This window comes from Lynx rufus, unplaced genomic scaffold (genome assembly GCF_022079265.1).
Source record: "Lynx rufus isolate CCGP_SWC_20201006 ecotype Redwood Valley unplaced genomic scaffold, mLynRuf1.p SCAF_11, whole genome shotgun sequence".
Taxonomy (NCBI): Eukaryota; Metazoa; Chordata; class Mammalia; order Carnivora; family Felidae; genus Lynx; species Lynx rufus.
In genome coordinates, this window is record NW_025814825.1 from 53485469 (window position 1) to 53498400 (window position 12932).

Consider the following 12932-nt stretch of genomic DNA (forward strand, 5'->3'; position numbering starts at 1 on the left):
AAGCTGCCCTGTTTCTGTTAGTGGGCTCTTTGCTACAAAGACATCTTTATTTTTGGATCATCTCAACAGACAGAACTAGAGAATAAATATCTGTGTACATACGTGCATATATGTGTGTCTACCCATAGACATATATGTATATTCTTATACATAGCTACACACACTGGTACACATTTTTACTTCTATTTGTATTTTATATTAAAATCCATGAGTTTACACTAATAATACCTAATTTTCTGTCCCTTACTACAGGGTTCATTCTATTCTTCCTACTTTCCAATTTTTAATCCAACTTTCATTATCCACAGCATATATTTTTTAATTTCTTCAGTCTTAGAATGTACAGAAGGTATTTCCAGAGTTGTAACCCATACCTCTGTGAAAAGGAAGAATATTAATTAGAGGTTAGCATTTATTTATTTATTTTGTCTCCAGTGTGAGGACATATAATCTCTAACTGTGTTTAAAAATTACTTGTGTTTGGGGCACCTGGGTGCCTCAGGCTATTGAGTGTCCGACTTCAACTCAGGTCATAATATCACAGTTTGTGGGTTTGAGCCCTGAAACGGCTCACTACTGTCAGTGTGGAGCCTTGCTTCAGATTCTCTGTCCCTTCTTTTTCTGCCCCTCCCCTGCAATGTGTGCTCTCTGTCACAAAAACAAGTAAATGTTAAAAAAAAAAGTACTTGTGTTCATTCTTTTTCTCTCCTTCAGTGTGGTTGTTAATCATCTGAGTAAGGGTCACTCATTTATATCTGTGTTTAGTTAGCTTTAGGGCCACCTGGACCCCATCAGTATCATTGATGTTATTTTCTTTTTTGAGTATGTGAAACATTTACATGGTCCCCAAAGTCAGGAATGTACAAAAAGTCATTTTCCTCCCTACCTCCTCCCCCCCCGCCCCCAGTTCTTTCCATGACACTCTTTTTTTTTTTTTCAACGTTTTTTATTTATTTTTGGGACAGAGAGAGACAGAGCATGAACGGGGGAGGGGCAGAGAGAGAGGGAGACACAGAATCGGAAACAGGCTCCAGGCTCTGAGCCATCAGCCCAGAGCCCGACGCGGGGCTCGAACTCATGGACCGCGAGATCGTGACCTGGCTGAAGTTGGACGCTTAACCGACTGCGCCACCCAGGCGCCCTCCGTGACACTCTTATTCATGCCTTGTAAGCAACCTGTCTCAAACCATTCTCTGGTTTATCCTCCCTCTGTTTTTTTAAATTAAATATGCAGAAACATGCACATTTTCTTATTTTTTTACACAAAGGGTAACATGTCTATTGTACTTTTTTTGTCATATAATAACATAATTTGGAAATCATTCCATGTTACTTACAGAGATCTTCCTCATTCTTTTTATAGCTACCTAGTACTGCATTTTGAGAATATACCACAGTTTATTCAACTATTCTCCTAACTCTGAATATTTAGGCGAATTCCAATAATTTCAAATGTCAGTAATGGTAGCGGAAACTTTTGTGTGCATAGATATTTCTGTACTGTAAGAGGTGTTTCATCAGGATAAATTCCTCAAAGGGAGCATGCTAAGTTAGATAAAAACATACACAGTATTCCTAGCAATGGTTGTACCAGTCTGCATTCCCACTAGCAGTGTATAAGAGTACCTATTTCCACATAGATTTGTGAACAGAATATATTTTTATACTTTTCAACTTTTGTCTGATAGGTGAAAATTAGTAAATCAGTGTTTTAATTTTTAGTTCTCTTATGGGTGAAGTTAAACTTCTCTTTATGTATCTAAGGACCATTTTTATATTTTATGTTAATTGTCTGTGTATTTGTTCAATTCTCTTTGGGGATATTTTCATATTTTTTCCTCAATTTGACAAGAGTTCTTTACTTATTAGGAATATTATCTATCTGTTGAATAATTTTCTCTAAGTTGGTCTGTCTTTTGACCTTACTTATGGTGATTATTATTTATTTTGCCATGCTGAAGTCTTTATATTTTAATGTCATCAAAATTATCACTTATTTTATTTTAATGTTTTTTTGAATATTTATTTTAGAGAGAGAGAGAGAGAACCCAAGTGGGGAAGGGGCACAGAGAGAGAGGGAGACACAGCATCTGAAGCAAGCTCCAGGCTCCCAGCTGTCAGCACAGAGCCTGACATGGGGCTCAAACCCATAAACCTTGAGATCATGACCTGAGCTGAAGTTGGATGCTCAACCGACTGAGCCACCCAGGTGCCCCAAAATTATCACTCTTAGAATTAGAGTTTAGAATACTTTTTTTTTTACATCCTAGTTATCTAAGTTACCTGTATATTCTTGGCTTACTGTATAGTTTTACTTTTTTACATTTAGGTCACTGATGCTTTTGGAGTTTAATTTTGTGTATGGTGTGAAGTATGGATCTAAGGTTACCTTTTTTGGGGGGTGCCTGGGGTGGCTCAGTCAGTTAAGCTACCGACTCTTGATTTCAGCTCAGGTCATAATCTCACGGTTTGTCCCATGAGGCTCCATGTCGACAGTGCGGAGCCTGCTTGGGGTTTTCTCTCCCTCGGTCTCTGCCTTTCCCCTGCTTGTGCTCTCCCTCTCTCAAAATTAATAAATAAATTTTAAAAATTAAAAAATATAATGTAACCTTTTTCTATCCATTGTCTCAGTGACATTTATTTTAAAAAATTCATTTTGATCCATGATTTAATATACACACTTTTTATATACTAAAGTTTCATATGTATTTGGTTCTATTTATGGATTTTCTATTGTACTCTGCTGAGCTGTTTCTCCATTGATGTGCCATTATCTCAGTGTTTTAATTATAGAGAGCTTATAAATGTTTTAATGTCTAGTAGGCTGTTTTTTTTTAAGCTTTTTTAGTGTTTTCCTGGCTATTCTTGCATGTTTATTTTTTATATGATGATTATTATCAATTAATTCCCATCAAAATGTGGTATTTTTATTGAGATGTAAGATTCATGAATTAATTCAAACACAACTGACATCTTTATGATGTTGGTTGCTTTTTTTTTTCAAGAGCAACAAATTTTTTTTTATTTATTCACAACTACTTTTATGCCTACAATGGATTTTGCATATATTTTTTTAAAAAATTTATTCCCAAATATTTTATCTTCTTCATTCCAATTATGAACTAATTTTCTATCTGTTACCTGTTTTTTATTATTAGAAGGTTATTGATTTCAGTATGTTATTTAATTATGTTACCTTACTGGATTGTTTAATGTTTTAGTTTGTGTTACTACTGCTTCTCTGGGATTGATTCCCAGGCATGCTACTGTATCATTTCCAGGTGGACATAGTTTAACTTTTTCTTTCTAGTTCTTAAGTATCAATTAACTTTTCTTGTATAATTACACTGGCTAATATCTCTAGTACAATATTAGTAGTAAAAGAGTTACTGGGTAGTCTTGCTTTGTTCCTGTTCTTAGCAGAAAAAATGCTTCCATTGTTTCCTTATTACGCAAGATATTGATTATTTTTGTATATAATGTCTGTAGATGTATATAGTTATCTAAGAAGTATCATCTCATTCCTGTTTTCTTTAATATTTTATCAGGAATGAACATTTATTTTTGTCAGAATTTTTAGTGTCTAGAGTGACAATATTTTTTTCTCTTTAGATTTATTAATATGTATATTAATGAATCTGCAAATGATGAGTCAACCTTGTAAAACTAATAGTTTTAGTGTGTATTTACTGCAGGCAATTATTGATTGTGTGACGGTTGGTTTGTGTGTGTAAAATATGTGTGGTTAGTTTCAGCTTTAAACACTTTTTATTTCTATTACATTTTATTTTATTTTAATTTAAGTACAGTTATCTTACAGTATTAAATAAGTTTCAAGTGTACAATATAGTGATTTAAGCTTTTGAACTTTAAAAAGTACATTGTAAATCATATTTGAAATTAACAACATATGTGGTCAGTAGGCTACCTGTTGTCTATATGTACATAAATTCATCACACACAAACATATATTTTCTGATAAGAAGTTTAAGGAATCCCAGAATATAATTAACTTTGCTACTTACTAGATGTATAAGCATGGCTATGTTTTTGTTTGTTTGCTTGTTTTGTTTTTTTCTTTGAAGCCGTTCCTATGTCAAATGTGTATAATAACATGAATGGTGAAAGATTAAAGAGGTAATATGTGTGAAAGTACCTCAGAAATAGTATAGTCATGTATAGATACAAAATATTGGTATTGTTATTAACCTACTTCATGTTTTATATTTATAACATAATGAATACTTAATGTTTTTTCAGATTATGTGATTCATCAATTAATAAGTATTCAAAGCATCTTTTAAAATAACCTCATTGAGACTGTTAAAAACTGAGAACAAACTGAGGGTTGATGGGGGGTGGGAGGGAGAGGAGGGTGGGTGATGGGTATTGAGGAGGGCACCTTTTGGGATGAGCACTGGGTGTTGTATGGAAACCAATTTGTCAATAAATTTCATATATATATAAAAAAAATAAAATAACCTCATTGAAAACAATACAGATTCAAAAAGATATATTTAAAAAAATTTTTTTAATCACTTTTGAGAGAGAGACAGTGTGAGTCAGAGAGGGGCAGAGAGAGGGAGAGAGGGAGAATCCCAAGTAGGCTCCACACTGTCAGTACAGAGCCTGACGCGGGGCTCGAACCCATGAAACCATGAAATCTTGACCTGAGCCGAAACCAAGAGTCAGATACTTAACTGACTAAGCCGTGCAGGCACCCCCCAAAAGAGATATTTTTTTTTAATTTTTTTTTCAACGTTTATTTATTTTTGGGACAGAGAGAGACAGAGCATGAACGGGGGAGGGGCAGAGAGAGAGGGAGACACAGAATCGGAAATAGGCTCCAGGCTCTGAGCCATCAGCCCATAGCCTGACGCGGGGCTCGAACCCACGGACCGCGAGATCGTGACCTGGCTGAAGTCGGACACTTAACCGACTGCGCCACCCAGGCGCCCCAAAAGAGATATTTTTTAAAAATTCAGTCAATTGGAATTTAAGAATTTGAACTTGAGGCAAGTAGTAATTTTTGGTGGTAGGACAATGAGGGAACAAAACTGGTATTTCTTTTGATATTGATGTTTGCTTTGTGAATATGTTCTAATGTGTCATTCTTGCCTCATTTATAGCCCATTTGTTCATTTTTCAGTTGAATAGAAACTAGATTAAATAAATAAAATATAAGAAATCAATTACAAAGGGTTTAAATACTTTAAGCAGTCATTAGCAATGGTCAAGAAATATAGCTGTCTAGAGTAAGAAAATAAAGTATGACTCATTTTCTTTTATCAAAGAAAATGAAACAAGACTAAAGTTCCTCTTTTATAAAACTAAACACAGGGTATTGAGAATGCAATTCCAGAAGAGTTGAGTTAAAATTCATTTTGGTGAAAAATTTTAATTGTTTTAAATAGGAGAGGGTTCTCTTCTATTAGGAAAACAAAACCAAGTGGTTTTAAATGTGGTTTCGGGAAAACTGACAAATTATGTGAGTCCAGACTGTATAGATTAGGGATTGGCTTTTTTTTCTCTCTCTCTAAAGTGTTAAATAGTAAATTTTGTTTTTGTAGACCAGATACGGTTGCTACTGTTGTTGCCTCCTCCTTCTCCTCCTCCTTCCGTCCTTTATCACCACCTTCACCTCCTTCTCTTCATAATCTTTTAAAAATGTAAAACACAGTCTTAGCTTATGGCCCATACAGAATTGGAAATGGGCCTCAGGGATACAGTTAGAATAGACTGTTAGCATTTCTCTTTCCGTTTTTGAAAATGTTAGCTTTGGAATATAAAATAAAAATCTTAGAGCCTGGCACTTTATGAGTTTCCAATCTATAACTGAAATCCTTGATACAGTGCCATTTGCCTGAAGGTTCCAGTTACTTTGTTCTAGATTCTTGTTTCCCATCCAATTACAGTTCTAGAGCAATGCCTTATACCCAAGAGCATTTAGTAAATATTGGATCTAGGACTAAATAACTGAGTTTTACTACTTTTTATTTAGGCAAGTACAGATGTCAAATATCCTAACTAAATAAAGTCATTTCTGTAAGTTAGATGGTCTGTTTTTAATTATGAGATCTATCTAGGGGCACCTGCGTGGCTCAGTCGGTTAAGTGTCTGACTTCGGCTCAGGTCATGATCTCGCAGTCCATGAGTTCAAGCCCTGCGTCGGGCTCTGTGCTGACAGCTCAGAGCCTAGAGCCTGCTTCGGATTCTGTGTCTCTCTCGCTGTCTGCCCCTTCATGCTCTGTCTCTCTCTCAAAAATAAATAAACATAAAAAAACTTAAAAAATGAGACCTTTCATTATTTCAGTAAAAAAAAAAATCACACTGATCACACTGTCTCAACAACAGGTACATGGCAAAGTTGTAATTCTTGCATTTTTAGTGAGAAAATCAGATTGCTAAGGTATTATTGGTATCAACATTCCAAGTTTATATCAAAAAGAAACCACTATATTCTGTTTTCCCTTTTCATACATAAGTTTGTTGTTGTAAATAAAAATGTAAGTTTGAAGAATAGAGCTTTAGGTTAGCTATTTGAACGTTTGCCTTTGCCAGAATTCTTACTACTTTAAAATCTAATATATAGCATATCTACTAAAAATCAAGTATAATATGCTGGAAGTATACAAAGGATATTAAATGGGCATTATTTCCAAACTTCCATAAATTATTACTATAGGTATTCCACAGATAGTAACGATATAACGTGAAAGTTACTTAGGCACATAAACTGACTTTGCAACAAGCACCGCCAATGACTACTGCGTTTTGGTCTCATGTTTCAAAGTATATTCCTCATGTACAACTTGTTGGAATAACCCATATCACATCTTTTTTTTCTATTCTTATTGTTCAGTTTTGCTTATAAGTTGATATTTCAGCTTTATACTGTAGAGGAAGAGAAATAACATGTGACCACATAATGTCCCTCTAGTGTATGTCTAGGCTATAAAATCATCATCATATAAAATTTGCCAAACAAAAGGCCACCGTATGATGGTTTCATAGGTGCTTATTCAGCATAAAAAGATAACCTCAAATGCTGACAACAGAATAATTTCAACAGTGTCATGAAGTATAAATCTTAAAAAATTGAATTTAGAATACATTTGTGCCATTTTAGCCTGAAGTACAGAACCACAAGGGAATTCTCTCAAAATGAGCTTACATTAAAAGGTACTTTAACACAATTTTTTTTTTTTTGGTCTCAGGAATTATTAAAGCTACTATACAATGATAATTCTTTTAAGAAACTCTGCAAACATAACTCTTATCCAGTTCTGCCATAAAGGGTAAATAAAAGGTTTATCTGAGTTTTAAAATATTAATGTGTATCATTATTTTTAGTAAAGTTCTGAATATAAAACAATATGAAACTCTGCAAGTTAATACTAAGATATCATGGTACATTCATTTACTATTTCTGAAGTTAGATGTAGTCAATACATCTTAGGGACCCATTATTGCTTGTTGATAGTTTTCTTTATTCCTTGCAATACTACCCATTGTCATTCATTTTTTTGTAATTCTCACATGTTGTGTTTCCATAGTTAATTCTACAAACTTAAAGGAAAATTATGCTGATTTATTTAAATATTCTTAAGCAGAAGCAATCACGCTTTTCTGTGGAAATCTAGCAAAAAACAAACAAGCAACAAAAACAACCCCAAGTTCTTAAAAATCTACCTAGTACCAAAACTAGGGTAGGGTTGGGTGTATTTACTTTATATTAATCATGAAAGCAGGTAATCATAAGCAATTAGAAAGGTGCATAGTCTTCTAGAATATTTTATACTTTGATCAAAACCAGTGACTCATTAACTGATTTATATATGTATATCTGAATCAGGAAAAGACCACATTCTTTCATTTTCATCAAGAGAGTGATGTAACTAGATGGAGGTGTGTAGGAACAGCGTAGTTCTCATTGAAAGTCTTTGAAAGGGCTAGTGACTTGGTTGGCCTTGTCTCTTTAGACTATATTTTAGGATTGGCAATGAGTTGTAGCCCAGGTAGAAAGATCAGAAATGGGATTGTATTGGTGTCAGTAAGAGAAGGTGAATGACAATACTATACTACCAATTAGTGGCTATCACAATGAAAAGGAGGGATTAGATACAAGAGGGATTGTGCATTCAGAAACTAGAACCTACCAATCAATTGGATGTTGGACACAATTAAATATGAAGTTGGTGTTCCAAATAATGGGAATGCTACTCTTTAATAAGGAATGCAGAGTAAGATGAAATGAGTTCACCTGAGCCAAATTGACTGTGTAACTATTACACCATGGAATGTTTCAGTTAATATTCTGGAATACTAAAACTGAGAATGATCTGAGAAGCTTATTAAGATGGTTTGGGGGCAATAAACAGGCATGCTTTTTTGACATGGTATAGAACTATTTTTATTATATCATTGGCAGTGATAATAGCAGTAGAAGTAATAGCTGCATATATTAGGTGCTTGATTTGTGTTAGATATTTAAAAACACATGTGGATCCTGAGAAACTTAACAGAAGACCATGGGGGGAGGGGAAGGAAAAAAAAAGTTAGGGAGGGAGCCAAACCATAAGAGACTCTTAAAAACTGAGAATAAACTGAGGGTTGATGGGGGATGGGAAGGAGGGGATGGTGGGTGATGGGTATTAAGGAGGGCACCTGTTGGGATGAGCACTGGGTGTTCTATGGAAATCAATTTGACAATAAATTTCATATTAAAAAAATAAAAATAAAAACACATGATCTCATTTCATTTTCACATCCCTACTAAGAGCTAAGTAGTTTTATTTATTTATTTACTTATTGTTTCAATTTTTTATTACAAATTCTAGTTAGTTAACATATAGTATACTGTATAATATATAGTAGAATTTAGTGATCCATCACTTACATATAACATCCAATTAAGAACTAAGTATTACTGTCATTTTTTTTTGCAGATGAAGCAACTGAAGCATAGAGAAGTTAAATAAATTGCCCAAGGTCACATAGCTGGTGATTATAGATGTACATTTTAATGCCAAGCTGTTTGACTCCAAAACTCTTGTACTCTTTGAAATTCATTTCATCAAATAGATGTAGCAAATCAGAAGTAGAAAGGAACCCAAAGAAGAATACAATAATATGTGTATCCATACTAAACTTCAGGATGCCCCAAAGACTTTAAAGAGTTTCACAAAATTTTTAAATAAGTGAATTTACTTGCCTTTAGTTAAAGATAACTTATGTGGTAACCCTAGTTTTTGGGTGGCAGGGAGAAAATACACAGTATAAAAATAAGATAAAAATAATACCCGGAAATGTGATATAAGTTTTTGATAGAGAATATTAAGTGTTATTTTTGTTTTGACTTACAGCTTGTACATGCAGTGGCCATGCCAACATTTGTCATATGCACACAGGAAAATGTTTCTGCACAACTAAAGGAATAAAAGGTGATCAGTGTCAATTGTAAGTAAAAATGAATTTTTAAAACTTTTGTGGATTGAATTTCTGCTGTAAACTAATTGTTTAGGTTTTCTTTTTTAAGTTTAGTGTTACACTAGTTAAGCAGCCAATATTATTGTAAACTAAGTTCAGTTGCATTTTATCAATTCTCATGAAAAATTAAGCTTTTAAATTTTTTTAATGTTTATTTTTTGAGAGACACAGAGTGTGAGCAGGGGAGGGGCAGAAAGAGAGGGAGACATGGAATCCGAAGCAGGCTCCAGGCTCTGAGCTGTCTGCACAGAGCCTGATGCGGGGCTGGAACTCACAAGCTATGAGAAATGACCTGGGATGAAGTCAGATGCTCAACTAAGTGAACCACCCAGGCACCCCCAAAATTAAGCCTTTTAAGATGGCCTTTTTTCAGAGCCTTTAAAATAGAACCCATAGAATATGTTTGCCTTTGGTATCTTTCTTTCTTTTTTTTTTTTTAACATTTATTTATTTTTGAGAGACAGAGTGTGAGTGGGGGAGGGGCAGAGAGAGAGGGAGACACAGAATCTGAAGCAGGTTCCAGGCTCTGAGCTGTCAGTACAGAGCCTGACGTTGGGCTCAAACTCATGGACTGTGAGATCATGACCAGAGCTGAAGTTGGACGCTTAACTGACGAGTCACCCAGCTGCCTCTGTCTTTAGTATCTTTCTAAAAAAAAGAAATACTCTTAAATTTTTGGAAAACACATATATCAAATTTGAATTTTATTTTTATAATTTTCCTCCATATCTTATTGAATAAATAACTCTAATCAAATGTTTTTTGCCTTTCTTTTGAATCTGTCATTGTTAATTAAAATTGTAGTCATTTAAGACTTTCAAGTTGTTCTTATACTTTTCTTCTTTTTCTGTTTTACTAGACATGAACCCACTCTTGTTACTCTGCTTTTAGTAGTTTTATGAATGATTTTTGTCTTTTTATAATTTAGTTGTTAGTGCTCATTTCAGCAGTACATATATTATAATTTAGTTGTTATTCTCAAGATTTATTCTCCCCTTGCCCAAAATTAACCCTAAAAAGCAGCTGTTTGATGTTATTTAAACATTCTTTTTTTCTTATTTAAATATATCATATTAAAATAATTTTTATGGTTCTGAATTGTATATACTTACTATATTAGATATAAATGTATTTGACACAAATCATAAACTCTAATAAGTATAAAATTATGAAAAAACTAATAAAAGATTTTCTAAAACTTTTATATCCAAAGACCTGTTAACCATGGAAAATGATCATTTTGTTTGTTTTTATTTAAAACAAATATGCTATTTGCTATAGAATTATTTTAAACATTTCAAGGTAGATGATCATGTCTTTGACTAGGCATTTGGGTATCATAGGTTTTTAAGTTCAGAGAAGGTGAGCACAACCATATTTTATTCCTTCTCCACAGTCTCTTAAAAAGGAACTCTTAAAAAGGAGGTGAAAGTATAAGATCTTAGGGAAATTCCTATTAAGGAAGGCTGTTTTGGTCTCAGTACCATTGGAAATTAAGTCAGAGTTCTGTGTTCTAATATAGCAGATACTTCTAATATTTTGCTGAATATTAGTGTTCATAAGCAGGCCACCTTCTTGGTCTGTGCATTTGCACAGGGCTTCATGCTTAGAAGGGCATCATGCTTGGGTTAATGCATTGCTTTCACCATCTTGAAATTCTTAATAAAATTTTAACAAGAGCCTTATATTTTTATTTTGCATTGCTTCTTGTTTCACTCTTCCCCTCCATGAATTATATATCAGGTTCTGGTCATAAACAATAAATATTTTATTTTTGTTCTGAGATTCCAGTATTCCATCAATTAAAACTGACAATTTAAATTTGTACTGTAGTTTTGTATAATAAATGGTACAATCATTTATAATAATTATCTCTTATGTGATGTGGTACTGTAGTAAGATATTTTTGTTTCCAGATTAGAGAGAGCAGTGTTTAATCTTACTGTAGTAAGATACTTTTGTTTCCAGATTAGAGAGAGCAGTGTTTTAATTCATGGAACTCATGGGATTATAAGCTTAGAAATAGAGTTACAGGGTTTGGCATATGTATGAAATAGTAAAATAATAAATTATATAGTTCTGAATGATGAAAGTACATTTTGCTCTAGTTATTATTGATGATTTTTATAAGCAGGGAAAAATTGGAATGTTAATTAGTATAGTATTTTTTAGATGGTCTTTGTAGATAGAATTATATTCATTATTTTTTCTTCATTTTATTTATTTGGCTTTGGAGTGTGGGGCAATGAAAATAGGATCATCATTCTTAAAGCAATTATTTTCTACAGTGTGCATATATTGAAAATGAGACTCTTGTTAGGAAACAAAGCTAGCCATTCAAATCACTAAATAATTATTAAATGAGTGCTTGTACTATTAATGAAGATGAATAACACAGTTTTTGCTTAAAGTATGTTTCGGGCTAACAATGGAGACACTAGCCAAAATATAATATACTAATTTATTGTATTAGTGATTTGAAGTGCTTGTGAACCTCTCCCTCTTCACAGGATAATTTGTTTTTGGCTCTAAGTATGTAGTTGGACATCACATCTTCTTGTGTATTTTTCATAACCTCCTCAAACTGAAATTGGTTCTTTTGCTATGTGCTAATTTTTTCCTTGCATTATCTGTGTACTTGCCTGTATCCTTTGCTAGAATGACACTTTGGGGACCATATCATCAGTACCACACTGTAAGGGTTCAGTAAGCTTATTTAATGGAATGGAATGAAGAAAGTGTTGAAGGAGTACTGAACAGGGAGGGATTAATTCACCCTGGAGGGATTAGGTAAGTTTGAGAAGAGGATACTTGAGCTGAAACTTGAAGGAGGAGGTAGAATGTTCTGGGTATAGAATACAGTGAACAGAAGGGGAAATAAAGCAAAGAAAGAAGTGAAAATGGAAGTGATTATAGCACTTCCGATTTTTGCTTAAGGACATAGAGAGCTGGAAATAGTACCCATCAGTCCCACCTTTACAGTGAAAGAAAAAAGAGCTGGGCAAACTGAAAATCCATGAGCTTGCTGGAAATCATTGGAGAACTGAGATCACAGGGTAACCAAATGGCCAAAAAAGTAGAGAGAAACAGGAGCTTTCAGGGAGAGAGGGGACTGGAACACTGGGTTACCTGGAGTGAAACCAACTGGGAAACTTAGGAGAGCTGAGCTGAGCTGAGGTAGTTGATAAATGGCTGTTCAGGTTTGCACTGTTGGAGAGCAGAGCTCCTGCGGGCCACAGGAATTGATAGGGGTCCAAACCCTTTTTAGAGTATCCCCTCTCCCCCAGTGAAGCCCACCAGTTGCTAAAGGAACAAAATGGAGAAAATTTTAAGAATGCATTTCCTGTGGTGTAAGCTGGGGGAAAGGGAGTGGCAGACACAGTTGCCAGGGCTACAGTAATGAGGTCAAAACACTCATTTAAAGGGGCACGACATTATTTATC

General features: G+C 34.1%; 1 protein-coding gene across 2 annotated transcripts in view; it reads left to right on the plus strand.

The window, feature by feature from the left end:
* ATRNL1 (attractin like 1) overlaps window positions 1–12932 on the plus strand; it is a 779266-nt gene that overhangs the window by 226966 nt on the left and 539368 nt on the right. For both annotated transcript variants that reach the window (XM_047073493.1, XM_047073492.1), the window contains one exon: window positions 9366–9459. In XM_047073493.1, the coding sequence (XP_046929449.1) occupies window positions 9366–9459 (94 nt within the window). The remainder of the gene's footprint in view (window positions 1–9365; window positions 9460–12932) is intronic.